Consider the following 23,434-nt stretch of genomic DNA (forward strand, 5'->3'; position numbering starts at 1 on the left):
GAGCATGCATAACCTGCCTAACTGGAAAATATAGACGCGACGTAAAACAAATTCAAGATACAGACTTATAAAAACTAAAAGCAAATCCATCGGTATTATGCGGTCTTCCTTAAAAAGCGTTTACCAATTTTTCCAGGATTGTCAGCCAAAAATCAGATGTACCATGAATGTCCGACAGTCCTTTAAGCAGCAACGGGTTTGTTTTGGTCCTGCGGGGCTGTGTCTCAGCCAACCAATCAGGGAACAAAGCAGGTCATGTGACCCTCCCTCCCCGCCCTGCCCATCCTTCCTGTAAATCGGCGCGACTGTCATACCTTATTCACTTCCTAGCCGTTCCTCTCTTCGTCTGTTAACTGGCATCCCAAGAAAGCTGCATCGATAGCTCAAAACTCGGCAACGAACACTAAAGAAAAAGAATCAAATTGTAACACTCGCTCCTTCCCAGATCTACTGAGTGAATAACCGCAACAATCCTCCTGCGACATAAACCAGCGGAGAAGCGAAGGGGCGACGTCCAGCTCACAATATTCTAGTTTCATTCCTCTTGAAAATCCAAAATGAAAACCAAATTCATTAACGGGGTCTCTTCCTCCCCTTCTATGTCACTGGGTCTGCTGGTGACCGAAAACGCCCAGCAGGTTCAGCCCGACACCCCGGAGGACTATAAGGAGCAAGTTCTTGCCGACCACCCCGACCTGGACACCCGGCGCAAGGCATTCTTGTGGTGCAAGGAATTTCTCCATGGTGCCTGGAAAACCCTGGAGGAGAGTGATTTCCACATCACCGTCATAAGGTACAGTGTGTTCGCCTGGATGTAAGACATGGAAGAGCTATGGACGTGGGTCGTGTGCAGGGCCTTATTGGCTGGAGCTGACGCGTGAATGTTCAGAATGTATCTATTAGACCAAATAAACTGATAGAGTTGAGGTTAGTGATCGTCTTCGTCTGATATTCCGTTAGAATAGAATGTTTGTGGCGGAGTGGTGATGTCATGCGCGGGCACCGCGGACCTGCAGCACAATGAAGCACCGCGTGGCAATGTGCCATGACCTGAACATTAATATCATATTTGTCGTTGTCAGAGCTAATTCACCGTTATTGTTCTCTCGTCAAGTTTTGTTATTTCTCGGAGTGTAGATATTGTAATTTCAGGAAAAATAAATATATGGATAACCACGTTTTATAATATAAATAGATGGATTCATTGGTCATTTTGCTGTCGTTGTCATTAACGTCGTTTATTCCACAATTTAAATGTCTCAAGAGTTTGTTTGTAAAAAATGTGGCTTTACGTGTAAGATTTCAACTATACAGATTCAACAAGATGGAGCCATAACCATTAATTTAAAGGGATTTAGGTGACGACAGTAATTAAGCTATTAGTTGGATATTTGTTCCAAAGCCTTAAAGCTAACTGTACTGTTATTTCCCACAAGCTACTATTAAATCACAAATTTGTGGGAAAGAAAAGTGAACAGTTTGAATTTGTCCAGTCAATTATGTTGTACTGACATGGTCTTGGTGTTCCAGGGGTGGTCTGAGCAACAAGCTCTTCCTGTGCAGCCTCCCTGACAGCCTGGACACGGTGGGTGATGAACCCAGGAGCATTCTGCTGCGCCTCTATGGGGCCATCCTGCAGGTGGGGGCCACAACTCTCACTTTGGCAAAGAGTTAATGGCTGTCTTTTCACTGTACACAGAGTTAGGAGTAACCCCAGCACACCACAAGGGTGTTGCCCTTTCACAAACCAGTGTGCCTGTAGAGGTTTCTAGTCTGTAAAGATTCAAGTTTAGATGAGCACACGCACAACTACTATGGGAAATGCACAACTACTCCGATTGTTAACCTAAACAACATGAATGTTTGACTTGTGTGTGTCATTATGGATATGACTTGTGTAACTGGGGTCAAAGGTTATGCCTAAGCTGATTAGGAACCAGACCACAAACATGATAAAAAATAACCAAACAAGCAAAGAAGACCCAGCTGTGTGATATGACACCACCAGAGGTTGTTGTTGTCTGTGTGTGTGCTGTCTGTAGGTCATATGCTTATGTTATTTTATGCATGCATGTGCAGTTATTCCTTCACACATGTGTGTGTATTTGCCCACGTGTTAGCCATTGTTGTACATAGTGATGTACCCCCATGGCTGTACATGCATGTGTTCTTTGCCGTAGGCTTCCCAATGGAGCGTGCCTTGGGCACTCTTGTTCCCAGGTGAACCCACCAAAAAACACGGTACAGTATGAGATCTCTGAAATCTCAGACTAATACAAAAACGTAACACACACTCATGTAGCACAAACACAGCTGACGACGCTGGTAAGTTACAGAATGGAGAGAAAAGAAAGTGCTGAAACATCTCTCCTGTCCTTCTCTTTCCCATTCTAAGCCTCCACGCAGTATTTGGTAAGGAGTCAGTTGAGTATTTGAACTTGTAGTTAAGCAGAGGAGTCTCCATTTGCAGCTGAGTCAGCTGAGAAAACACAACAGCAACACAAAAGGCCATTTGCCAGAGTGCAAACTGGCCTTTTGTGGCACCACAGATTGCTCAAAAGCTGATAGATAGTGTGCTTCCCCACAGCGTCTGTAGTTGACCCAGAGATAGAGGCATCTTATCTTCGAAAGATGACGTGGCTCCTGCGTTCAGAGTTCCTGACCCTGGTAGCCCTTGGGCAGGCGCTTTCTGAATCATTGCCACTGTGTAATCGAACTAATCTCTAAACAGTTACTCAGCATCACATGTTGGTGTCGATTGACTTGACTCACATATACTGAGCATGCTGGTCATATATTGATCATGTGATTCATTTGTACACAAGAGTTAAAACCTTTTGCACATGGTCCCTAAGAGCAGCATATTCTAATCATCTGGGGGTGATTCAAACGTTTGTTTTTAGCTCAAGATGATTGCGCCGTGCTGCTGCAATGTATTTAAAAGACAGAAAAAAATGGGTCCAGCCCTCAAAATTGTTTTTATTTGCAATTCATTTTCACGTGTCCATTTAGCGCAGATCCGATGAAACCTGCATTAAGTATTAACTGAACTCAGTGTAATTGCTAATGGATGTATAAGCAGTTAGTTTTTATTGCTAGAAATGTCAGGGAGCAAAAGCACCGTGTCCTTCACCAAGGTAACTGCAGCCATCTCTGCCAGGACAGAGTCGCCTCTCAGGAATTACTGATGTCTAATCAAAAAGCTAATATGATTAAGGAACTTCGATGCCATTGCCAGAGTGCACGGCTACTAATGATTAAACAAGCCCTACCTTCGTCAGAGACAGTGTTTCTCAGCAATGAAGTTATGCGAATAGAATATTGGATCATAAGTAAATTCACCAAATAAGTGTGTATATTTTTAGCCCAGCTGAAACAATCCAAAGTTCTATTCGACTGCAGGCTTTGAGTGGGTTAACAGGAGTCGCTTCTGCCTGTCTTTGCGCCGTACAACTTTGATTTCAGCTCTCATTTGGTTGCATGAAGCAGGTAGACAGTGGAGCACAGCAGTTAGTCCGACGACTTGGTGTGTGTCTGAACTCATGCTGTACTATTTGCACTGCGGGCATGGCACACTTTTGATGCTAATGGATGGCCTCACATGTATTCATGGATAGTTCTTTCCTTTTTCTTTTGTTGATAGATGTCCTGTAATAAAGGGGATTCCCAACAGTCAAACAAAGAAAGTCACTTCCAAGTAAGTAACTGATGATGGTGCCACTGTACAGTATGTCTCTCTGCCCATTGTCAGCTGTTTCAGTCAACACTCACCAGCTAACGTGTCAGCCCCTCACCCACCTAACCCACCTGATGTCTGAACACTCTCTTTTGCTTCTCTCAAATTCTCCATTTACTTGTGGCTCTGTCATGGTGGGGTGTCGCTCTGATGCGACAGTTTTCAGGGGAAACCTCAGAGACGGCTGAACCTTTGGCACATCAACATGAATCACCTCAACATAAACCCCTGTCTCCCCTTTTGAGCCCCCACACATCGTAAGTGTAAAACTTGAGCTAGTAAAACGAACCGATTGACAGCACTGCAACAAAAGAGTGTGTTTCCCTTTCAAGTATTCACAAATACGAGTCTTGAGGTCACAAACAATTTGTTTTCTTCTCCTGTATTACTTATTTGTGATTGTAGGATCAGAGAGAGCCAGGCACGTATATTTAGCTTGAAGCTTAATGCCACTGATGGTTAACAAAAGCACAACTGTCCAAAATTATCCGTCTGAAACCTCTCCAGCCCCTTGACCCCTTTACCAAGCTGAGAGTTTGTCAGTGAGCATTTCTGGGCAGTTTTGCTGTGGCTTTGTCACTGTAGTTGTTAGCTGAATATTTATTATTGCTTGAAAGGCAAAATACACTTTTTGGGTGAAGTATCACTTTAACAATTGTCTGGCCTTTCTAATATCACAAATGGGTGTATTTTAATATTGATATTTGTGCGTTGTAAGACAATTTGTATGTATTAAAGGCATCCACTTTTGTAATAGTTCACATTAATTGAACATATTCTTGTGTTGGTCGATTTGGAATGTGAGACAGTGTGTGCCACAGCAAGATAACATCCAACATGGGCAAAGAACCTTCCTAGAGCTGCCTCAAGCTCTGCCAGGCTTCATATTGAACGACATTTGTCTTTGGTTTGTCTATCTAGTCACAATGCTCAACTTTTTCTTTGCGAGGGCAAGTCACAATCACTCCCACTTAATAAAATCTTGCTGAAGTCATTAGCTTCTCAGAAACTGTTGCTACGCAGGACTGGAGCTCCTCTCAGGCAGGGTGCCTTCCGTCTAATCCCAGCCCACAGTGGGAGGTGGGGCGAGTGTAGAGCTGACCTCATGTCCATGTCTTACAATCACCTGGATCCTCCCTGCTAATGATGCTGTCTGATCAAGGTAAATCCTATTTGGATTAGGCGGGATGAGACTGTATTGCTCACTGTGGGATTTTACAGACCTCACATATGGTGTACCAATGACAGTGTTCTAAACCTGAACCAAAGTGCAGGTGGCGAGACTGGAGGACACAGCAGTCTTGCAATTTTTCCCATCAAATATTTGTATCAGTCACAAAAAAAAAAACCAGTATTGGTCAGCCTTCAGAAAACACATGCAAAATGAACAATGCTACAAAAAACAATTCCTTTTTGGCAGGACTGCTGCTTTTTTTTTTTTTTTTGGGTCCATGATGAGTTTATAAAAATTTGCTCTGTGACGCTCTCTGGGACTTCATGCCTGCTGGTTGCACTACAGATCCCCTAAGGAGACGCCAACAAAAAGACAAAGAATAGAAAAAATAAAAAACAAGTAGAGAAACTAGCTGGAGCTCATCAGACAGTTTCTGATGAGGAAAAAAAAAGTGGTTTTTTTGTTTTTTTTTGTCCCTGTCCCCATAAAGGCTCCATGCTGGAGTCCTTGAAGCAGACCTTTCTCACGGATCACAGGCTCTGTCCCTGTCATCTCAAGCTGAGTCCAACATACCACAGCCTGTCTGACGGTGCATTTTGGTTCCTTATGAGGGTTGAAATTTCACTCTTTTAAAAGTAATGGGGTGCACTGGATTCACCATATAACCCACCCACAATAAAACCAAAAAAACCAAGAGCGTCATTGTTAAAAAGAATTCATCCCAATAAGGATTTTATCTTTACTGTCTTGATTAGATAAACTTTAGAGGCTGCAATTAAACTGTTATTATTATTATTCGCCCCTCCTTACCATGTTGACTACACCCAGTGTTCTAGAACGCTGTGGTGAGTCAGTGATCTGTTGAAATTTTGAAAAATGTCGTTGGCTTTGAACCAGAAACTTGACAATTAGTAGATGGAGCTAATGCTATTTTTGGCAGTGTTTTCTGAAGAAATTGGATGTGCTTAAGTCATAAAATACAACGTTCCCCCATTTGAAAATTCAATTCATTATGGAAAATTGCAACTTGTCTTCAGCTTTATGACAAGATCTCACGTCTGACCTTCTCCTCAGAACGACAGGCGTCACTTAGGAGAGAAGACGTTTGAATTTCTCACTCATTCTGTGGTTGGGCTGCTGTTCCTTGCTGGGATACTGAAATCATTGCATGTCAATAAAATCCAAGTAAAAGTGGGAAAGTTTAAATGAATGACGGTATAGCTTATATTTTTTGTCAGCTTGGAACTTTTTAATGGAGGTGACTCTCTCAATGGAGATGGCCATTTCCGAACTTGGATTCAGGAGAAACTCATTCAGTCAAAAAAACAAAAAACCTCTATAAATGTAACCTGCATGGTTCTTGTTAAGCGTCAGTCAGACAGCATTAGAGTGAATGTGCATCCCTAAATCTGTGCAGACAAATGACTGGAACAAATATGGTTTGTTCTCTTTAGTATGGTTTTGCCAGTGACTCGTTGTCATGGATGGATGCACTTACAGGCAATTAGCACACAGAACAGAAGAGCTAAGTTGTGAGGTCAAAGCAGCAGTTGCCAGCAGCTAAGAGTGCACCTTCTGCAGGCCAGTTTCTAGTTGTCAGAGCGGAGTAGCAGCACTGATGTGAGACCAGAGTAACCATTGAATTTCAGATGTATTCAAATGCCTAAAAAAGCACCTGATCCCAGACCACTACATCAGTTACACTGATGGTGACAGTTGGCATGGCAGTCGTGAACTCAGAGGGGAGCAGGCTTGGGTTTTAACTGGTTTCATCTCCAGCCAATGGTGAGCTGACTTTACATCCATATGTCACTTGTTGAATATTAACTTTTGAAAGGGTGAATGGTTGAACAATAGATCGCGAGCCAAATCAAAAAGCTGCTAATGTAAATGTTGGCCTTTAAAATGGGTCTGAGGAAATGAAATAAAGGTTACTGTGGGACAGAGAACATGTGGCTCAATCAGGGTGGTAACTTATAATTAAAGATTATTGTCACTGCTTCAAGTACAGCTTGTTACAACTCTTCCTACTCCCTATACTGTTTGTATTGTTCGTGCTACATTAGGGTGTGTCCCATAGACATGCATTGACCGCCGTTTTTTCAGTTTGTTGCTACTAATAATGATTCCGATACCACAGCTTTTTTTTTGCTCCGTTATAATCACCATTGTTGTTGTTGTTGGTGGTGGTGGTGGTGGTGTTTAAGATGACATCATGAGGAATGATGAGCAATTTATTGAACTGTATGAATGGATTGGTGACGTATCTTATGTTATATTTTGATGTTTTTGGTGCAAGCTACGGCTACCTGTGTCAGTATGGGCACCAAATTCATAGATTTCTGATCCGATATCCCATTTTTAGGATGCAACACTTAAGAGTACAGTCACCAGTATGATCACTTGCATCACAGTAAATTCGCAGCTCTGCCCTCGAGTGCCCGAGCTAAATTATATTTGCTCAGGTTATCACTGGCAAATATGATTGGACGCTGCAGATCTGGGTCAGCGCAGATATGCTAACAGAGATGTAGCACTCACTGGTTTGTTGAAATATTGTCAGAGGAGTGATATGTTGCCAGCTGGCCAGTTGTCTGACCAGTATGTGTGTCAGGATGATACTGTGGATAATTCACGTTGGAGATTTGAAACTGCATGTGATCAGCACTCTGCAGATAACGCATTACATAACAGTGGTGAATTTTCCCCCAGCAAATGCCGTGGGAATGAAGTAGACTGCTGCCTGCTGTTGTGAAGGCAAATTCTTCATTTATTCAGGATGTCTAAATCCAGCTCTTTGCCCTTGACTTATTGACAGGAGAGTGTTTATATGCTTCAAAAAATGAAAATAAATTGTTTCCCATGGGAAAAAGGACTTGATCCAGTTATAATCTACTAAGCAAAATGAACAGACGCATGCTATTATTTGTCATAATTGGACTGATCAAGCTGGAAAATGTCAAGGCCAAAAAGATGAAAGGCTACAGAGGCCTGGAAACTACTTGCAACCCCCCCCCCCCCCCCCCACTGGGGCCACAAAAGGCTATTCAGCGGTATTCTCCACCACATTAAAACGCAATCTGATTTGTAAAATAGACTCTCAAACAGCATTTCTTCAAACGAACACAAAACTTGCACTTTAGTAAGCTGAGCTGTTTTGGGTTCTCTCCATTTGCCAAAAAGAAACTGCAATACATATATTTCATAATATTCCGATGTTTTATCAACATTGCATAAAGTATGCTGCAATTAGTTCATCAAGGAATCAAATAACCCATTATTCGATTAAAAATAAAAAAAAGAATTTGCTGCAGCACAGTTGTATTTCCACAGATACATAACAGGAACCGCAAATTGAGACATTTGTCCAAAATAACTGTTCAGCACATTGTGCCCTTTTAGAATTAGCACAGAATCATTATGGACCACTTTATCAACCTTTCCGTGTCACACAACAACTTTTTGTGTATTTGAGTTTCCAACGTTTATTAATCTTCAGTGCAAGTCATTTCGAATTGCTTTCTGACACAGATGCCTTTCGAGGTCGGAGGCCAGTGTTGCAGGTGGTGCAGCGCAGTTTTGTTTTGAGACGTATTCTTACAGCATGATTCAAAATAGCATGTAACCTCTTGAAGGCCCCAAAGCAGGCAGTATTGTTTCCTCTACGCTGGCTTCCTGCTGCACTGTCAGTGTGAACCGCATTCTCTGGCTCCTAGCCAAAGACCCCAACATTCAGATCCGAATCTCTGCCTCCACGGCACTTAATCTGAGGGTTATTCATTTAAGTGGGTTCAGATAGCAGCTTCTCTGTCCTGCAGCCATTTGGCATTTAGATGATCACAGATTGCAGTGTTAGCTCAAAGGCTTTCTTGGTAAAAAGAATGTTATATATGTTTGTGGTTGTAACTGTAAAAGTAGCCTCAAGAGCCTCTTGTAAACAACTATATTGGTTTGGCTTTGGTGTTATTTGGCATTGCTTTATTTTGTTCAGTAAATTTTGGGTGTTATTTGGCATTGCTTTATTTTTGTTCAGTAAATTTTGGCAGGTTCATCAATTGCAATGAGTCCAAATTCGATTTGAACCCCGTAGTTTTTGTAAGTTAAAGTAGACGTGTATGTATAACGATGTGTATTGGCTTGATTCCATTGCAGCTGATCATGGCCACTCTAGACAGCATTTATCATTACACCCGATGCAGCACGGCTTGTGTCAGTGGTGTCCCAGAAACATCTTTATGCTGAACAATATGTGCCTGGACTATATTTGACAGAAGCTGTGTCAAGCTGCACAGAACAGGACAGGATGTCAGCAGCACACCAGCACAGAACATCCAGCCAGTCAAACCCTGCGCAGCAAGTCTTTGAGCCACATCAGCTGTACCTCCCAACTAGATTCGGCTGCAGGAGTGACAACCCCTGCAGTATGAATTTTTTGAGTGGATTTAAAATGAAGGCGGCACGGTGGTGCAGTGGTTAGCACTATTGCCTCAGGTTCTGGGTCTGAGTCCTGACTCGGGCATGGGATCTTTCTGGAGTCTGCATGTTCTCCCTGTGCCTGTGTTGGTTCTCTCTGGTACTCCAGCTTCCTCCCACAGTCCAAAGACATCAAGAGGGGACGAGGCTAATTGATACTCTAAATTGACCGTAGGTGTGAATGGTTGTCTGTCTCTATGTGTTGGCCCTGCGATGGACTGGTGACCTGTCCAGGGTGAACCCGAAACTCGCCTGAAGGCTGCTAGGATAGACTCACGCCCCCCCATCACTCTTAACAGGATTAGTGGTAGAAAATGGATGGATGGATGGATTTAATATGCAGTATGCTAGGGAAAGCCTTGCTCATTTGAGGGATGGGAAACCAGAAAAATGTTGTCATGAATGCACCAACTTACTGTGCTGTCACTTAAAAAAGAAGAGCTTAGATGTTTAAATGTCCAGTAAATAAATGTGCCTTAATGTTGCCTTCAGACAAAGACAGTGAAAAATATTATATTTACTCTCTGAGATCAATATTCATATTTGGAAATTACATAATATACCCACATGTTATAAAGGCATCGGAGCTGGCTAAGACTGAGCAAATGGCTTTCAGAGATAAGGCTATTTCATGGATAGGGACATGTATGAGCCAGCAGTCCTCTCCATAATTGGCTGCTCGTACCAATGCCCCATTTTGTCTGAATCACTATGAGCTTAGTATGGTAAATGGTTTTCAAGAACAGTCAGTTTGAAGTCCCACAGACCAGGCCAAAGTGGAATGTTCGTCTTCTTAGCCTTATTCTATTAATTAGTCAGCCATCCCTCCCCTCTGCTAATACCCTCCTGCTTTTTGGTTCTAAGCCCAGTTTTCTGTCCTCTCGACACAATGGAATGAAGTAAAATAAAGCCAGCCCACAGCTTTAGTCTCTCAGGTTCCTTGGACACGTGTTTGTGTCGGTATGAGAGAAGGTCTCCCTGTTAACGTCGGGTCTCTTTTTGGCTCCTGGCCATGTGCTGCAGTGTGAGATTTGTGTATCTCTTAAGATAAAGGGGGAAGGGCAAGGGTGTCCACTCGGCTTCAGCGGCTTCAACAGCGACTGGTGGTCTCAGTGTGCCAACTCCTCTTGGAAGATTTAATCTTTCTCTTGTCCTCACTTCACTACTCTGACAGGCAAACCCAACTAACCCCATTTCTCCTCATTTAAACTCTTCCATCCTTCTCTTCCCTCCCCTAGTTTGCATTTAAGCCCATTTCAGACATGGACTTACCCTCATTATGTTTTTTCAGGAAAACCCAGTCTTTCTAAATTTGCCGAGATAACCACATTTCCCTTCTTTACCTGTTTCTTGACAGAAGTGATTAAAGCAACATAGTTTTAAACAGAACATGTTTTGGAGATAGCAGGGCTCAAGTTTAACCTTGTCTGCTAGACTGGGTCGAGGTTGCCAATCTCATCTAACTGCATTTTACTGTTAGGGTCTTGTATACCTATGCTAGAGATGCATTCTGAACCATTCTAACGTTCATCTTTTCACTCGTCCTGACCAGAAAATACCCCATGTGATATTTTTCAAGGCTATGGACGTCTAACGTGTGTGTGTATGTGTGTGTGTGTGTGTGTGTTTTTCAGGGGGCAGAGGCCATGGTGCTGGAAAGTGTTATGTTTGCGATCTTGGCAGAGAGGGAGTTGGGACCTAAGCTCTATGGTATTTTCCCTCAGGGTCGACTGGAGCAGTATGTACCAGTAAGTTACCCTTTGTTGCTCATATATTGAAAGATTGTCTTGTCAATTGCCATATATATATATATATATATATATATATATATATATATATATATATATATATATATATATATATATATATATCTATCCTGTCCAGGGTGAACCCCGCCTCTTGCCCGTAGATGCTGGGATAGGGTCCAGCCCCCCGCGACCCTTACTAGTAAGGAATAAGCGGAAGACGACGATGGACGATATATATATATGGTTATATATATATACACATATATATATATATATATATATATATATATATACACACACACACACACACACATATATATATATATATATATATATATATATATACATATATATACATATATACACACACACATATATATATACATATACTGTATATACATACACATATATATGTATATGTATGTACATATGTGTATATATATGTGTATAAATATGTATGTATGTATATATGCGTGTATATATGTATATATAAACATATATGTGTGTGTATATATATATATATATATGTGTGTGTATATATGTATATAAATGTGTGTGTGTGTGTGTGTGTGTATGTATATATATATTTTTTTGTTTTGTTTTTGTTTTGTTTTTAATTTGTTTTATCAGTTTCATAAGGGCAGATGATAATATGAACACCTCATGCATTTCTGTCGTGGAGGCCCACAACAATATCTAGTATTGGGTCATTTCATGGTGTAACAGAACAAAAGGTTATAGGGAAACCTCAAGTAGGTTTTTCAGTCCCATCAAAAATACAAATTCTCCTCTGTCTATTGAACTAGAGAAGTATTCGATTTAATTATTTATAACAGGGAACTTAGTCCTCCTAGTACTTCTTGATATTGAGACGTGAGGGCAGACAGTGACGTGTTGTTAGACACCGTGACAGCACGTGCCATCAAGTTCTTCAATAACATTTAGTGGAACATTTCCTTTCCCTTCTTTGATCCAAGAGTCGTGCGCGTTTAAACCCAGGAAGGCTTGTCGAAGTAGGCTAATGGATAATTAGACACACGGCATTGTAGGCTAGATGATGTCATACATGCTATGGTGACTGCTATCACCAGTAGCTCAGAAGGTCAGCAGGTAAAGAAAAGAAGAGCAACCCAAATCTGAATGGGAATCAAGATTTAGGATGACTTCTGGATTTGTCTTTAGGCTAAGAATTAGAGCTGGATATGAGATGGTACAGGAGGATAGCTGCTGTTGGAGTATGATAGTACATAGTTTGTGTGTCATGTTCCATTCAACAATGCTTTGTTGACCTTTATTCAGAGACAGTTAAACCATAAAACATCTGTTCTTCCCTATCTAAACGGGCCACTTATAGGTTTAGTGTTACAAATAGAAGAAAGTAGTGCTGACCTCAGGTGTCCGTGTACATTCCTAGTAAACTGACAAGTACAAATATTAGATGGTAAAAGTTATTAGTCTTTAATTTGAATTTGTCGGCTTGTTTTCATTTCTTTTTGACAGAATGAGTCAAGGTCTTCTCCATTTAAGTCCTTATTTCCTTCAAGCTGCTGTTGATCCGAATGAAGGTTTTTGCTTCATTCTTGTTGTCAGCTGGCGAAAAAAGACAGAAAACCTGCCTCACTCTCATAACCACATTCCAATCTTAAGTTGAGTTGAATATCACCTTTAAAACGCCTTCAAGTGTCTGATACCTGTGGACACCCTGATGTGTGCATGAAAGGCCTCTGTTGGAAAAAGACTTTCTTGTTTGAAATTAAATTGTGGGACATCATTTAGGACTTCCTAATGTGAGCCCATTAGCTGACTCATAATTGTGAACTGGGTTGGACTTAAACCTAAAATGACATTAAACTTGCTGAGCATGAATTCATCAAATGGTTAAAAATAATAAGTGTATTTTAAAAGCAGGATTGATATCTTTTACCCATGGAGGTCCCAGGTACATTGGAAAACCAAAACGCTGACCTATCAGTATCTGTAGTGTCTAAGCTTGGGGAATTCTTCAAGGTGTTTCCAGGAACTGCATCCAGATGACTACAGCTTCAACACTGATGTAGTTGGGATGTCACTGCAATAAATATCTCAATTCTGCAGAGACAACACCAGCTGCATGGTGCGAATTTGTCAGCTCAAGATACAAACAGCTCTTTGTTTTTAGAAACAAATTCAGATCACATTTCTTATGAGGAGTTCGTCCTCTCTTTCTCAGAATCTCAACACGTGTTCGTCTTTTGTGACACAATACCATCTAACCATGAATTGCGTGACCTTTGTTTTTCAGGGTCATTCGCCCGGTGCATATATGCATCTACCAGTGTGTCGTCCCTCTTTTCATTGACTTTGTACAATTAAATTCCTCCCTTTCTGACAGAATTTAACATTTGTTGATGAGATAGTATTATATCAGGCTCAACTATTTCCTATGTTGGCGAAACAGGATTTCTTAGAATTTTATCGAGGCTTTAACTCAGGTGAAAATTGTGAATGTGTATGAATATGTCGAATGTATATCCTTTTTGATAGAGCCGTAAACTGGACACCTGTGAGCTAAGTGACCACGGCCTCTCTGCAGAGGTTGCACAGAAGATGGCTAAGTTTCATGGAATGAGGATGCCCTTCAACAAGGAACCAAAGTGGCTGTTTGGTACCATGGACAAGTAAGTCAGCAAAATTGTGTCTAGGCCCCATTGCTTCATTGGACTCATTTCAGGGATATTTGCAAGCCCATTCTGTCTGTTTCCTTGCTCATCTTAATGAGTCAAGTTTCAAGTGCATTAATTTGACATAACTCCTCATGTCAACAACTTTCTGTAGGCTTTTGAAGTCATCGATTACTTATCTATACCACGAGGTACATCTGTTGGAAATGAAACAAAGTTTGTCTGTTTGATTTTGCCCCGGCTTAAATTGCGTAATGTTTGTCAGAGTTTAGTGACAAAGTCCATTCCCCTGTCCCACTTTTCTTCTGTGAAATTACATGAAAAGTGTTTTGTCTCCTTCGGGCATGTGAACTACACACATGATCCATTTGTGAAGAGCGATCAATGGAAACACCTCCAGTCATGTTCTCATGTTCGATCGTACTCCTCAAGAGCCATACTCCTCAACTTAAAGGGTTATTTTATTGTTAATTTTAGGGTTATTTTTGTTCTCAGTTTCATCAGTGAGTTTACTCTGGAGCGTAATTAGGACTGAACAAGTTGCATCATGACAAAGATACAAAGTATCAGCTATATTAGAAGTCAGTTTCAAATTCAATTTGTAGCTCCATTATAAATTATTGTTTCAACAGCTGCTGGCCTGCACAGGTTTCCTCAGGATTTTCTGGTTTTGCATGTGCAGACATGCACAGACATCTATGTTAGGTTAATGACTCCTGTTGTGCTCCTGGCCGTTAAAGACCTTGAGGTGGTCCAGGCGCATCCCACAGGAGATCCCTCCTTCTAATTCATGTCATGATGACATCATATTGCCTTGGCAGAGCTATGCACTGTCTTGAGTGCCCACTTGTTAATTAGGAGAAAATGAAATGCACATTCATGATATTCATGATCCCATGATAGCTCTTAGTCTTGATCCTGCCTTCACTTTGTGAGTAGAGTAACAATGTATCTGTTACTCTCATCAGGTACCTGAGCCAAGTTATGAAGCTGAATTTCATAAGAGAGTCCCACCTGCGTCGGTTCAACCACCTGCTCAGCTACAACTTGTCTCAGGAGATGGACTCGCTCAAGTATGTTCATTCACACCATCCATGGAATGTTTGACTATAGCTTTTATGAAAGGACATATGGAACATGCAGGGTTGACCTGCTTATAGTTTGCCTGCAGTGCCAGTATGTATGTCTGCACATCTGGCGCTGACACACATCATTTGCTTGCAGTGGCCAGCCTGCACACAAACTCTGAAACCATATCCAGATAGATTATGAGCGACGCTACAGCATGATGAGAGCATACGAATATTCCATGTGGATAACTGGATTATTACGTGTTGTGAACTTGTAAACTGTTAACTTCTGATGTATCTTGTATAGTCTGGTCAGTTTAATCATGATTATCTTTTAAGTGGTGGAAGTTCAGCATCAAGACCTGAACCACTCTGCTGCTACTTAATTGTTAATTTACGATTTAATTTAAGCCATAGAGGCAGCACGGTGGTGCAGTGGTCAGCACTGTGGCCTCACAGCAAGAAGGTTCCGGGTTCGAGCCCCAGCTCCAGCACGGGATCTTTCTGTGTGGAGTCTCCATGTTTTCCCTGTGTGGGTTCTCTCTGGTACTCCAGCTTCCTCCCACTGTCCAAAGACATGCAATTGGGGTCTAGGCTGATTGATACTCTAAATTGACTGTAGGTGTGACTGTGAGTGTGAATGGTTGTCTGTCTCTATGTGTTGGCCCTGCGATGGACTGGTGACCTGTCCAGGGTGAACCCTGCCTCTCACCCAAAGGCTGCTGGGATAGGCTCCAGCCCCCTGTGACCCTTAACAGGATAAGCAGTAGAAAATGGATGGATGGATGGACGGATTTAAGCCATTTCTCAAGTCCCAAAGTAAAAGACTTTTTCTCAAAATAGCGAGCATTTCCAGAACATTGTTTTAAAGGAGTCTTCAATTTTACTGTTACAGTGGTTTTACCTCAGCTGGAAGCTACTTTTTTATATAGTGCCAAAGAGTCCTTAGTGATATGTAATGTTTTGTCACACAGGAGTCAACTATAAAGATGCATTCAGTTTATCTGAAACCAGAACCTTTTTTTTTTTTTTTTTTTTTTTGGTGACTGTCTTTTTGTATCTGTACAGGTGTCTCTTGGACTCCAGCCACTCTCCTGTAGTGTTCTGCCACAACGACTGCCAAGAAGGTAAAAACATTCTAATAATGACAAACTGTGTGCTGAACATTTGCTTGTTTCCTAAAGGGAACTATAATTCGACACACGTGTCCATGTGTCTCTTTCAGGGAACATCCTGCTGTTGAAAGGCCGCCAGAGCTCAGACAAACAGAAGCTGATGCTCATTGACTTTGAGTACAGCAGCTACAACTACAGGTACAATAGCAGCCACAGTCTTCACCTGCAGCACTGATGGTGTAAAAACATCCCTGATTATGTGCGTGCGCGTACACACAAAGACACACACACACACACACACACACACACACACACACACACACACATTCAACACATCAGTTCTGTAAGATGCGACAGGGATGATATGAAAAATGTCACATGGGGTATTTTCTGATCAGGACAAGTAAAAAAGATGAGAGTTAGAGTTATTCAGGATGCTTTTCTAGCATAAGCATACTGGACCCTAACAGTAAAGTACAGTTGCAGTGAGAGTGCAGAGTACAGTGCAGAGTAAGAAATCAAAATTAAAAAAAATACAATTGTGTCAGAAATAAAGAATGTTGTAAGCTCCATCTTTCATGTAAGGATTAATATAGTGGATATTTTTTAATCCCTTCTTTCAAGGCTAAATTATTGTTTTAAGGGTGACCATAACTCACTGTACACACATAGAGTTTTATGTTAAATATTACATTGCTATTAGTCTCAGGTCAGAAAACAAGACAAGAGGAAAATGTATTATTATTATTTTTTTATTATTATTATTATTATTATTATTATTAGTAGTAGTAGTAGTAGTAGTAGTAGCAGTAGTACTAATAGTAGTAGTATTATAGCTTTTTTTTTTTTTAATTTCCTCCCAGTTGACATTGGCTGTGCACCCAAAGGACAGGGATGGGGGGGGGGGGGGGGGGCGGATTGTGAGACAGAATGTCAGACAGAAAAAGAGAGTGTAACCTTGGTACTGAGCCAGCAAGAATGTAGCATGAAGGGCAAAATCAGGGGAGAGAGAACACTGTCTGGCTGGAATCAATATTTTTTCCTCCTGCCACCCCGGTCATAATTCATGACCACCCCCCCAGGTTACATTACTCACTGCAGCTGTTATGTAACCAGAATTTGCTGAAGCAATGGGAAGGTCGGACCTGGATGTAAAGGGCTTGATGGTACAGTAGACTCTTTGTACCCTCACGTCTAAACATGTAGAATGGAGTGTTTGTGAATTCCTGAGCTGTTGTTTGATGGGAAGCAACAAAGGGCAACACAAACTATGGCCTTGGCTCGCTGTGGATCTCTCTCTCTCTCTCTCTCTCTCTCTCTCTCTCTCTCTCTCTCTCTCTCTCTCTCTCTCTCTCTCTCTCTCTCTCTCTCTCTCTCTCACACACGCACACGCACACACACACTCACATAAACATTCCAACCAGCTCCCCTCAATGCGGCCCCTTTAAGTCTTCAACATGTGACTCTCCGAGGAGTCATGTCATGCTGCATACACATGCTTAACATATTGCATCATGAATGTACAGGAAGAACACGCCCACTGCAGGACGCACGGATGTCCTTTTCCCCTCACTCACTGAACTGTGCCAGATGTCGAGACCCTGGGAGGCTTGGTGTTTTTATCCTTGATCCTGACTGCTCTGTGGGAATCAGTATGCAACTGGTTTTGCTGGACAAGAAATAGTCTACTAGTCATGATAATTGGTAGATCTTTGGATCAGGAACCTTGACGTATTTATATTATAGAAAAATGTATGAAAGCAAGCAAAACTTCCCAGATAAGAGAATGGAAAGGCACTCTTGCGAGTCATTTCTCATCATCATCTATAATTGTTCTTTCCATCCGTTAACTTTGCAGGGGATTTGATATCGGCAACCATTTCTGTGAATGGATGTACGACTACAACTGTGACGAGTTTCCCTTCTTCAAAGTGAACGTTCAGGCGTACCCTTCAAAAGCCCAGCAGGTGTGTGTGTGTTGATAAACTTTAACATCCTCTGGCCCACTTTGATACATATGGATTTCATTGATCAAATGCTGACTTGAACCCTGACCCTGTGGTGTCGGTGTACAGTTTCACTTCTTTGAAAGCTACTTGCGCGAGTCTGATCAAGGGTTTGACAACCTCAGCGAACAGGACCAAATGAAACTAAAGGAGGAGCTGTACGTGGAGGTCAACAGGTGAGCTCAGATGTGGAACATGTGAAGTGATGTAATCGGAGACGGTAGGGCCATCCAATCGGAAAAGCATGATGATGTGTTGATGTGTTTTTGACTGTAGGTTCTCTCTGGCATCCCACTTCTTTTGGGGCTTGTGGTCCATCATCCAGGCTCGACTTTCCACCATCAAATTTGGATACCTGGTGAGTGGCACATTTTATAACAATTGAACCTGTTGAGTTAGCTAAAGGCAGTTAAAAAGAACTGACAGTACTGTCCTGGAGGGGGGTACAGTGTCAATATTAACTGTGAGTAAAATTGCTCAGGGGATGTTAGGACAGGCTGCTATGTCAACATGACAAGATATCAGAAAATGCTGCTCTCTATTGAGTAACCCTGACCGTTTGAATCGACAAAGTCCCCAATACAAGTAATATAAAGCAACAGTTAGTTAAGATGAAAAACCTCTGATTGAACATTTTGATCTTGTCCATGCTCACAGAACTGCAAATCCTTAATAAATAAAATATATTTTATAATATTGAGATGATAACATTGATATCAGACTTTTCGAAAACAACATTAACTCACAATGGAAGATTAAAAAAATCGCAAATAAATAATCAATAAGCTGAACGATGAGCACCACACTCTTTTCAAACTGGTTCTTTGTTTTTATCAGATTTAGCGATCTATTCTTAATTCTATAAATGCAGTTCTTTATGTCCGGACCAGTATATAGTGATGTTCACTTGTGTGTTGCAGGAGTACGCCCTGGCCAGATTTGATGCCTACTTCCAGCAGAAGAAGATCTGGGCTGTCTAATGGAGTGAGAGCTAAATTGAAGCAGGAGGACATACTGGCTGATAAAGATCCCACGCTTTACTTTCTCTCTGCCTTGAGAGTATTTGCTGGCTACGGTTGGTGTTGCGTTGACCAAAGCCAAAACTTGATCCTGTGGCTAGGTGCTTAAGATACACCCCAAATCCCACTTCAGCTCAATGTCAAAACTGCGTTTCTCCCTGAGAGCCAAAAAAAAAAAAAAAGAAATGAGAAAACCATCGACATGTACTAACCTTCATCGCTGGTCAGAAGTGCTCTCATCCTCTGCCGTGTTCGAATCATATCACTAACCTGGGAGTTACGATTGTAGCAGGAGAAAGGTGGATTTTGGTTACAGCTAGACTAAAATGTTAACATTGCATCAATGTTTATGTATTGATCATTCCCTGATGGAAATGTTCCATGGGAAAGAACCAAAATGTGAACTTCACTTGGTAGATTCCTGTTTACTGAAGCAGCCAGTTATTAACTATATATATTATATATAGATCTCGATGTGCCAGTAAACTGGCGCTATCTGTTACTGATGGGCTGACGTGTTAGCTCGTGGACTCACGACTTGGTCATCAGATCAGATGGATGTCTACCCTTCTGGATATTATGAGCTTGGTAAATGTTCAATTACTTTGGTAAATTGTTGTCTTTTACATTTATTCATTAAGGAGTTGTGTTTTATTTCCATGTATAAATAGTTGAGATTCCATTTTCAGAGATAAATTCCACAAAATCAAAATCAACATAATCTAATTTCAGGTATTTTCACCATACTTCTTTCTGTTGTCCTTGCTAACAACGCACTTACCCTGTTGAGCTTCGGCACTGATAGGGCTGTGGTGGTTTTGTGGTAGAATTATCATTGTGGCAAGTAAGTTGTTGTATAGTTTACATTATTGGTATTTACATCTGAAATGTCAGATTTAAGCTATTAATACATTCCAACTGTGCTTTTTGAGCTTACGGCATTTTTGCTAAGCTCTCCATCGGTAACTTGGGAGTTACAGACAATTACCAGATTTTTGCATTGAAGAAAACTCCGCAGAGTACACATGATTCTTTATTGTAGTATTGGATTCTTTGATGAAGTCACTACTTCTTTTGGCCAAGGTGCCCCTTGCAAAGTAGCTCCGTATCATTGCACCCATAAACCATAGTAGCAGAGGCAGTCAAAGCACTCTACTAAGCACTGTTTTCAATGATGTAATGGCTCCTCTGGCGTGTATTAGAATGTGTTAAGACCTGGGTGAAGCTACGACAACTATAGAATTGAATTTTTCCAAATTTTGTATAACATTATTCCAAATCATAGTCATGCTGCCAGTCTATTGTAACCCATTAGATTTTGTTATTCAAACAAAAAAAGAAAACAAAAAACAAAAATGAATTCAAGACGGATGAGTTAGGAGTACTAAAGTTCCATGTTCTTTCTTGTGTGTGCAATAAAGCTAATATGGAAGATGTAGGAGAGAGAGAGAGAGAGAGAGAATGGCAAAGACAGTAAAACTGTATCCAATGACCAACAGCTCAAAAAAATATTCATCAATGCATCATTTTATCATTCAACCACAATTCATTGTTAGGGTTTGCTATATGGAATAAACAAGTGATCTAAAACTAGTGGGAACAGTGACAGTTAGGTCAGTTTAATTGCTGATTGGAAATTAATCTATGATTTTGAGATGTTATGCAGTTTGTGTTTAATTTGAAGTTAGGATAGCAACGTGGGCCCAAGAACTGTTCTACCCCATAAGTGAAATTTTTACCAACCAAGTGAGGTAGGATCTGTACATTTTGACAGTTCTGTAATACGGCCTCAATGTCTGAACCTGAGTCATCGTGGTAATCACCCTGTCAGCGTCACGTCTAACTTGAGGCACATGTAACAAAGGAATTCAGTACTCCAATAGAGAACCATTGTTCCCTGTGTGTGCCAGGCTTACCTCATAGGTGACATCAGGCATTCTCATAGAGGGATGATTGTTCACAGTGGGTTTTTTTTTTTCTTTACATGTGTAATTCGTCCTGCTGTCTCTCATTCAAACATCCCGAGACCAGCTCCATTCTACCTCTCCACATGTAGTCAGTATATGTGCACCAACCTGGAGGACTTCACTACCATGATTAGCTATGGGGGTTCAACATCTGCTGCTAGGACAGCTTCACTTTGCCTTTACATCAGACACTGACATTTTGAATTCTAGTTTATCCTCTTTGCTGATGATTTATTTGGTGTCAACTGTGTTCTGCTGTTGTTAGCATTCCGTTTTTCATTTTTTGGTCGCAAAGACTATCTCATAGCTTTGAACAGTTTGTAATTGTTGGCCCATTGATGGCAAATGCTCACAATAGCAGCGTACCACGGTAGAAATCAGTTGTCTTAATACATTTTTTTATTCCATCTTGACGGGTACAGTGCCCAGTGAGGAAGAACAAAATAAATACATAAATAAAATGGACCTACTGAGTCCTGCCCCTTTACTTTCGTAACCCGATCAAGCTTTGCAATGTCACTGACCTGTTGGCTGCTGACAGTGGCAGTGGACTTGCTTTCCATTTTTAGCTGGTGACTGCAAATTTCTGAGTCAATATTGGCAAATAATGCTGTAACTAGCAACTGAAGCTAAATCTAAAAGTCTCCATGGTGGCTGAGTACTTCTTGGACAAGGATTAGACTACATAAGGAAACCTAATTCGAGACTTATCAGAGCGTTAGTTTCCTCAAATCAAAGAATCATTACTCTGAACTTGAGAGCTTAGCAAATGATACAAAGTGCTGCCCATGAACGTAACATGAATGTATGCTGTACCCCAGAGTAATGTGAGAATAAGCTAACTAGCTTCAATCGTTCCTCTTAAAATTCAAATTCAGTTTGTAAGTAGTTCACCAGTTTGCCACAGCTGCTGCTTCCTTACACTTTATCTGATGAGTTTTTGACTGAGGTGCAGGTAAAAAGAAAGAAAACGACACCACAGACAATCATAGAGCCAAGTGCACAATTCGAGGTCTGAAGAGATAAAAGCAAACCTGCTGGCCCACCAGCCAGCTAAGATTGGACAATCAGTGTTAAGTGAGCGTTCAACTCAAAAGGCCAAGTCCCCATAACCAATTATGTACCCAAAGTACTGGTTATTGCTACTGCTGCTATCATTAAAAGCTGTGCAGTCCACCACCAGCTGATATATACGATTATTCCTTATTACTCATGGCAATTACGCAGCGGGGTACTTCCTGTTAGCCTTTGAGACACTGGGGCATTGCTTGGAATCCAAGAAACTGTGATCTTGTGAACTGAAGGTATTACCTCAGAATGTTTTTGAACCACGGCCACACAGTTAACTACAACATACACGGAGGGGAGGGAACTGATCCAGATCGTGAAGCTACCCTGATCTCTGTACCGTCATCTGATGCTGGAACTATCCAGATGTGTTTGAATGTCTACTGTGGCACTTTTGATTTATGGACTGTAAAAACATGATGTACTTGAGTGTTGTACTCATTTGTGTTCTTGTAATTTTTGTGATTTTATTGTGTTTCATATTTGTTCTGTCATTCTTCCACTGAATTGTTTTTAATGGCTAATTTTATTTTCATTTTGAGTCATGATGGGAAGAGGGATGTATCAGCTGAATGTCCAGTTGGAATACAAAATTATGAACTAAAAGTCTTATTGGTACAGAACTTTTAAAATTTTACAATGCCCTTCTGTGACTCTCTTTCCAAGAGCAACATCACAGTATAATTGGCAAGCATCCATCCATTTTCTACCGTTTATCCTGTTACGGGTTGGGGGGGGGGGGGGGGGGCTGTCCCAGCAGCCTTTGGACGAGAGGCCTGGATGAGTTGCCAGTCCATCACAGGGCCAACACATAGAGACAGACAACCATTCACACTCACAGTCCCATCGATGGTTAATTTAGAGTATTTGATTAACCTCGTCCCCTCTTGATGTCTTTGAACGGTGGGAAGAAGCCGAAGTAGAGAGAACCCACGCAGGGACAGTGAGAACATGGAGACTCCACACAGAAAGATCCCGTGCCCGAGCCGGGGCTCGAACCCGGAAACTTCTTGCTGTGAGGCGACAGTGCTAACCACTGCACCACCGTGCCGCCCTCATTTATTTATTTTTTCATTTTTCTGATGTATCATTCAACTTCATCATACTAAATTAGATAAATTCTGTTGTCCTTTTCCATGAAAAATGAAAACAGGAATCTGTCAGAGTTCTACAATCCATACAGTACTTCTATGTACACTCTGAACCAAACCTAAAACAACAAATATCTAATTTAGTAATTTCAATCAGTTGAAATTTGCTTATGGAAAACTATAAATGTTCTCAATATAACTGAAAATTGACTTTGCGTGTATGATGTATTACAGTTTTTTTGTTTGGTGACATAACTATACTATTGTGACTAAACTGTGATTACCTTTGCTTTCTATGTAACTGTAC

At 41.1% G+C, this 23,434-nt stretch overlaps 1 protein-coding gene across 4 annotated transcripts; it reads left to right on the forward strand.

Annotated features, from left to right (window-relative positions):
• Positions 1-290: 290 nt before the first annotated feature.
• chka (choline kinase alpha) lies at positions 291-22,769 on the forward strand. 4 transcript variants are annotated; one of them, XM_086208246.1, is made up of 14 exons: positions 291-793; positions 1,531-1,639; positions 2,181-2,241; positions 2,396-2,412; positions 3,644-3,697; positions 11,018-11,131; positions 13,655-13,788; positions 14,760-14,864; positions 15,930-15,988; positions 16,087-16,174; positions 17,835-17,943; positions 18,052-18,158; positions 18,259-18,340; positions 18,903-22,769. In XM_086208246.1, exons 1-14 carry the CDS (start codon positions 558-560, stop codon positions 18,960-18,962), a joined length of 1,335 nt encoding a protein of 444 aa, XP_086064372.1. In that variant the 5' UTR covers positions 291-557; the 3' UTR covers positions 18,963-22,769. The 4 variants fall into 4 exon arrangements, with proteins under 4 accessions (XP_086064372.1, XP_086064373.1, XP_086064374.1 ...); XM_086208247.1 differs by lacking the exons at positions 2,181-2,241; positions 2,396-2,412; XM_086208249.1 differs by lacking the exons at positions 291-793; positions 2,396-2,412 and having other exon boundaries at positions 1,565-1,639.
• The last annotated feature ends 665 nt before the right edge of the window (positions 22,770-23,434 follow it).

This window comes from Aulostomus chinensis, chromosome 7, assembly GCF_037954235.1.
Source record: "Aulostomus chinensis isolate RoL2024-O1b breed Wild chromosome 7, RoL_Achi_v1.0, whole genome shotgun sequence".
Lineage (NCBI taxonomy): Eukaryota > Metazoa > Chordata > Actinopteri > Syngnathiformes > Aulostomidae > Aulostomus > Aulostomus chinensis.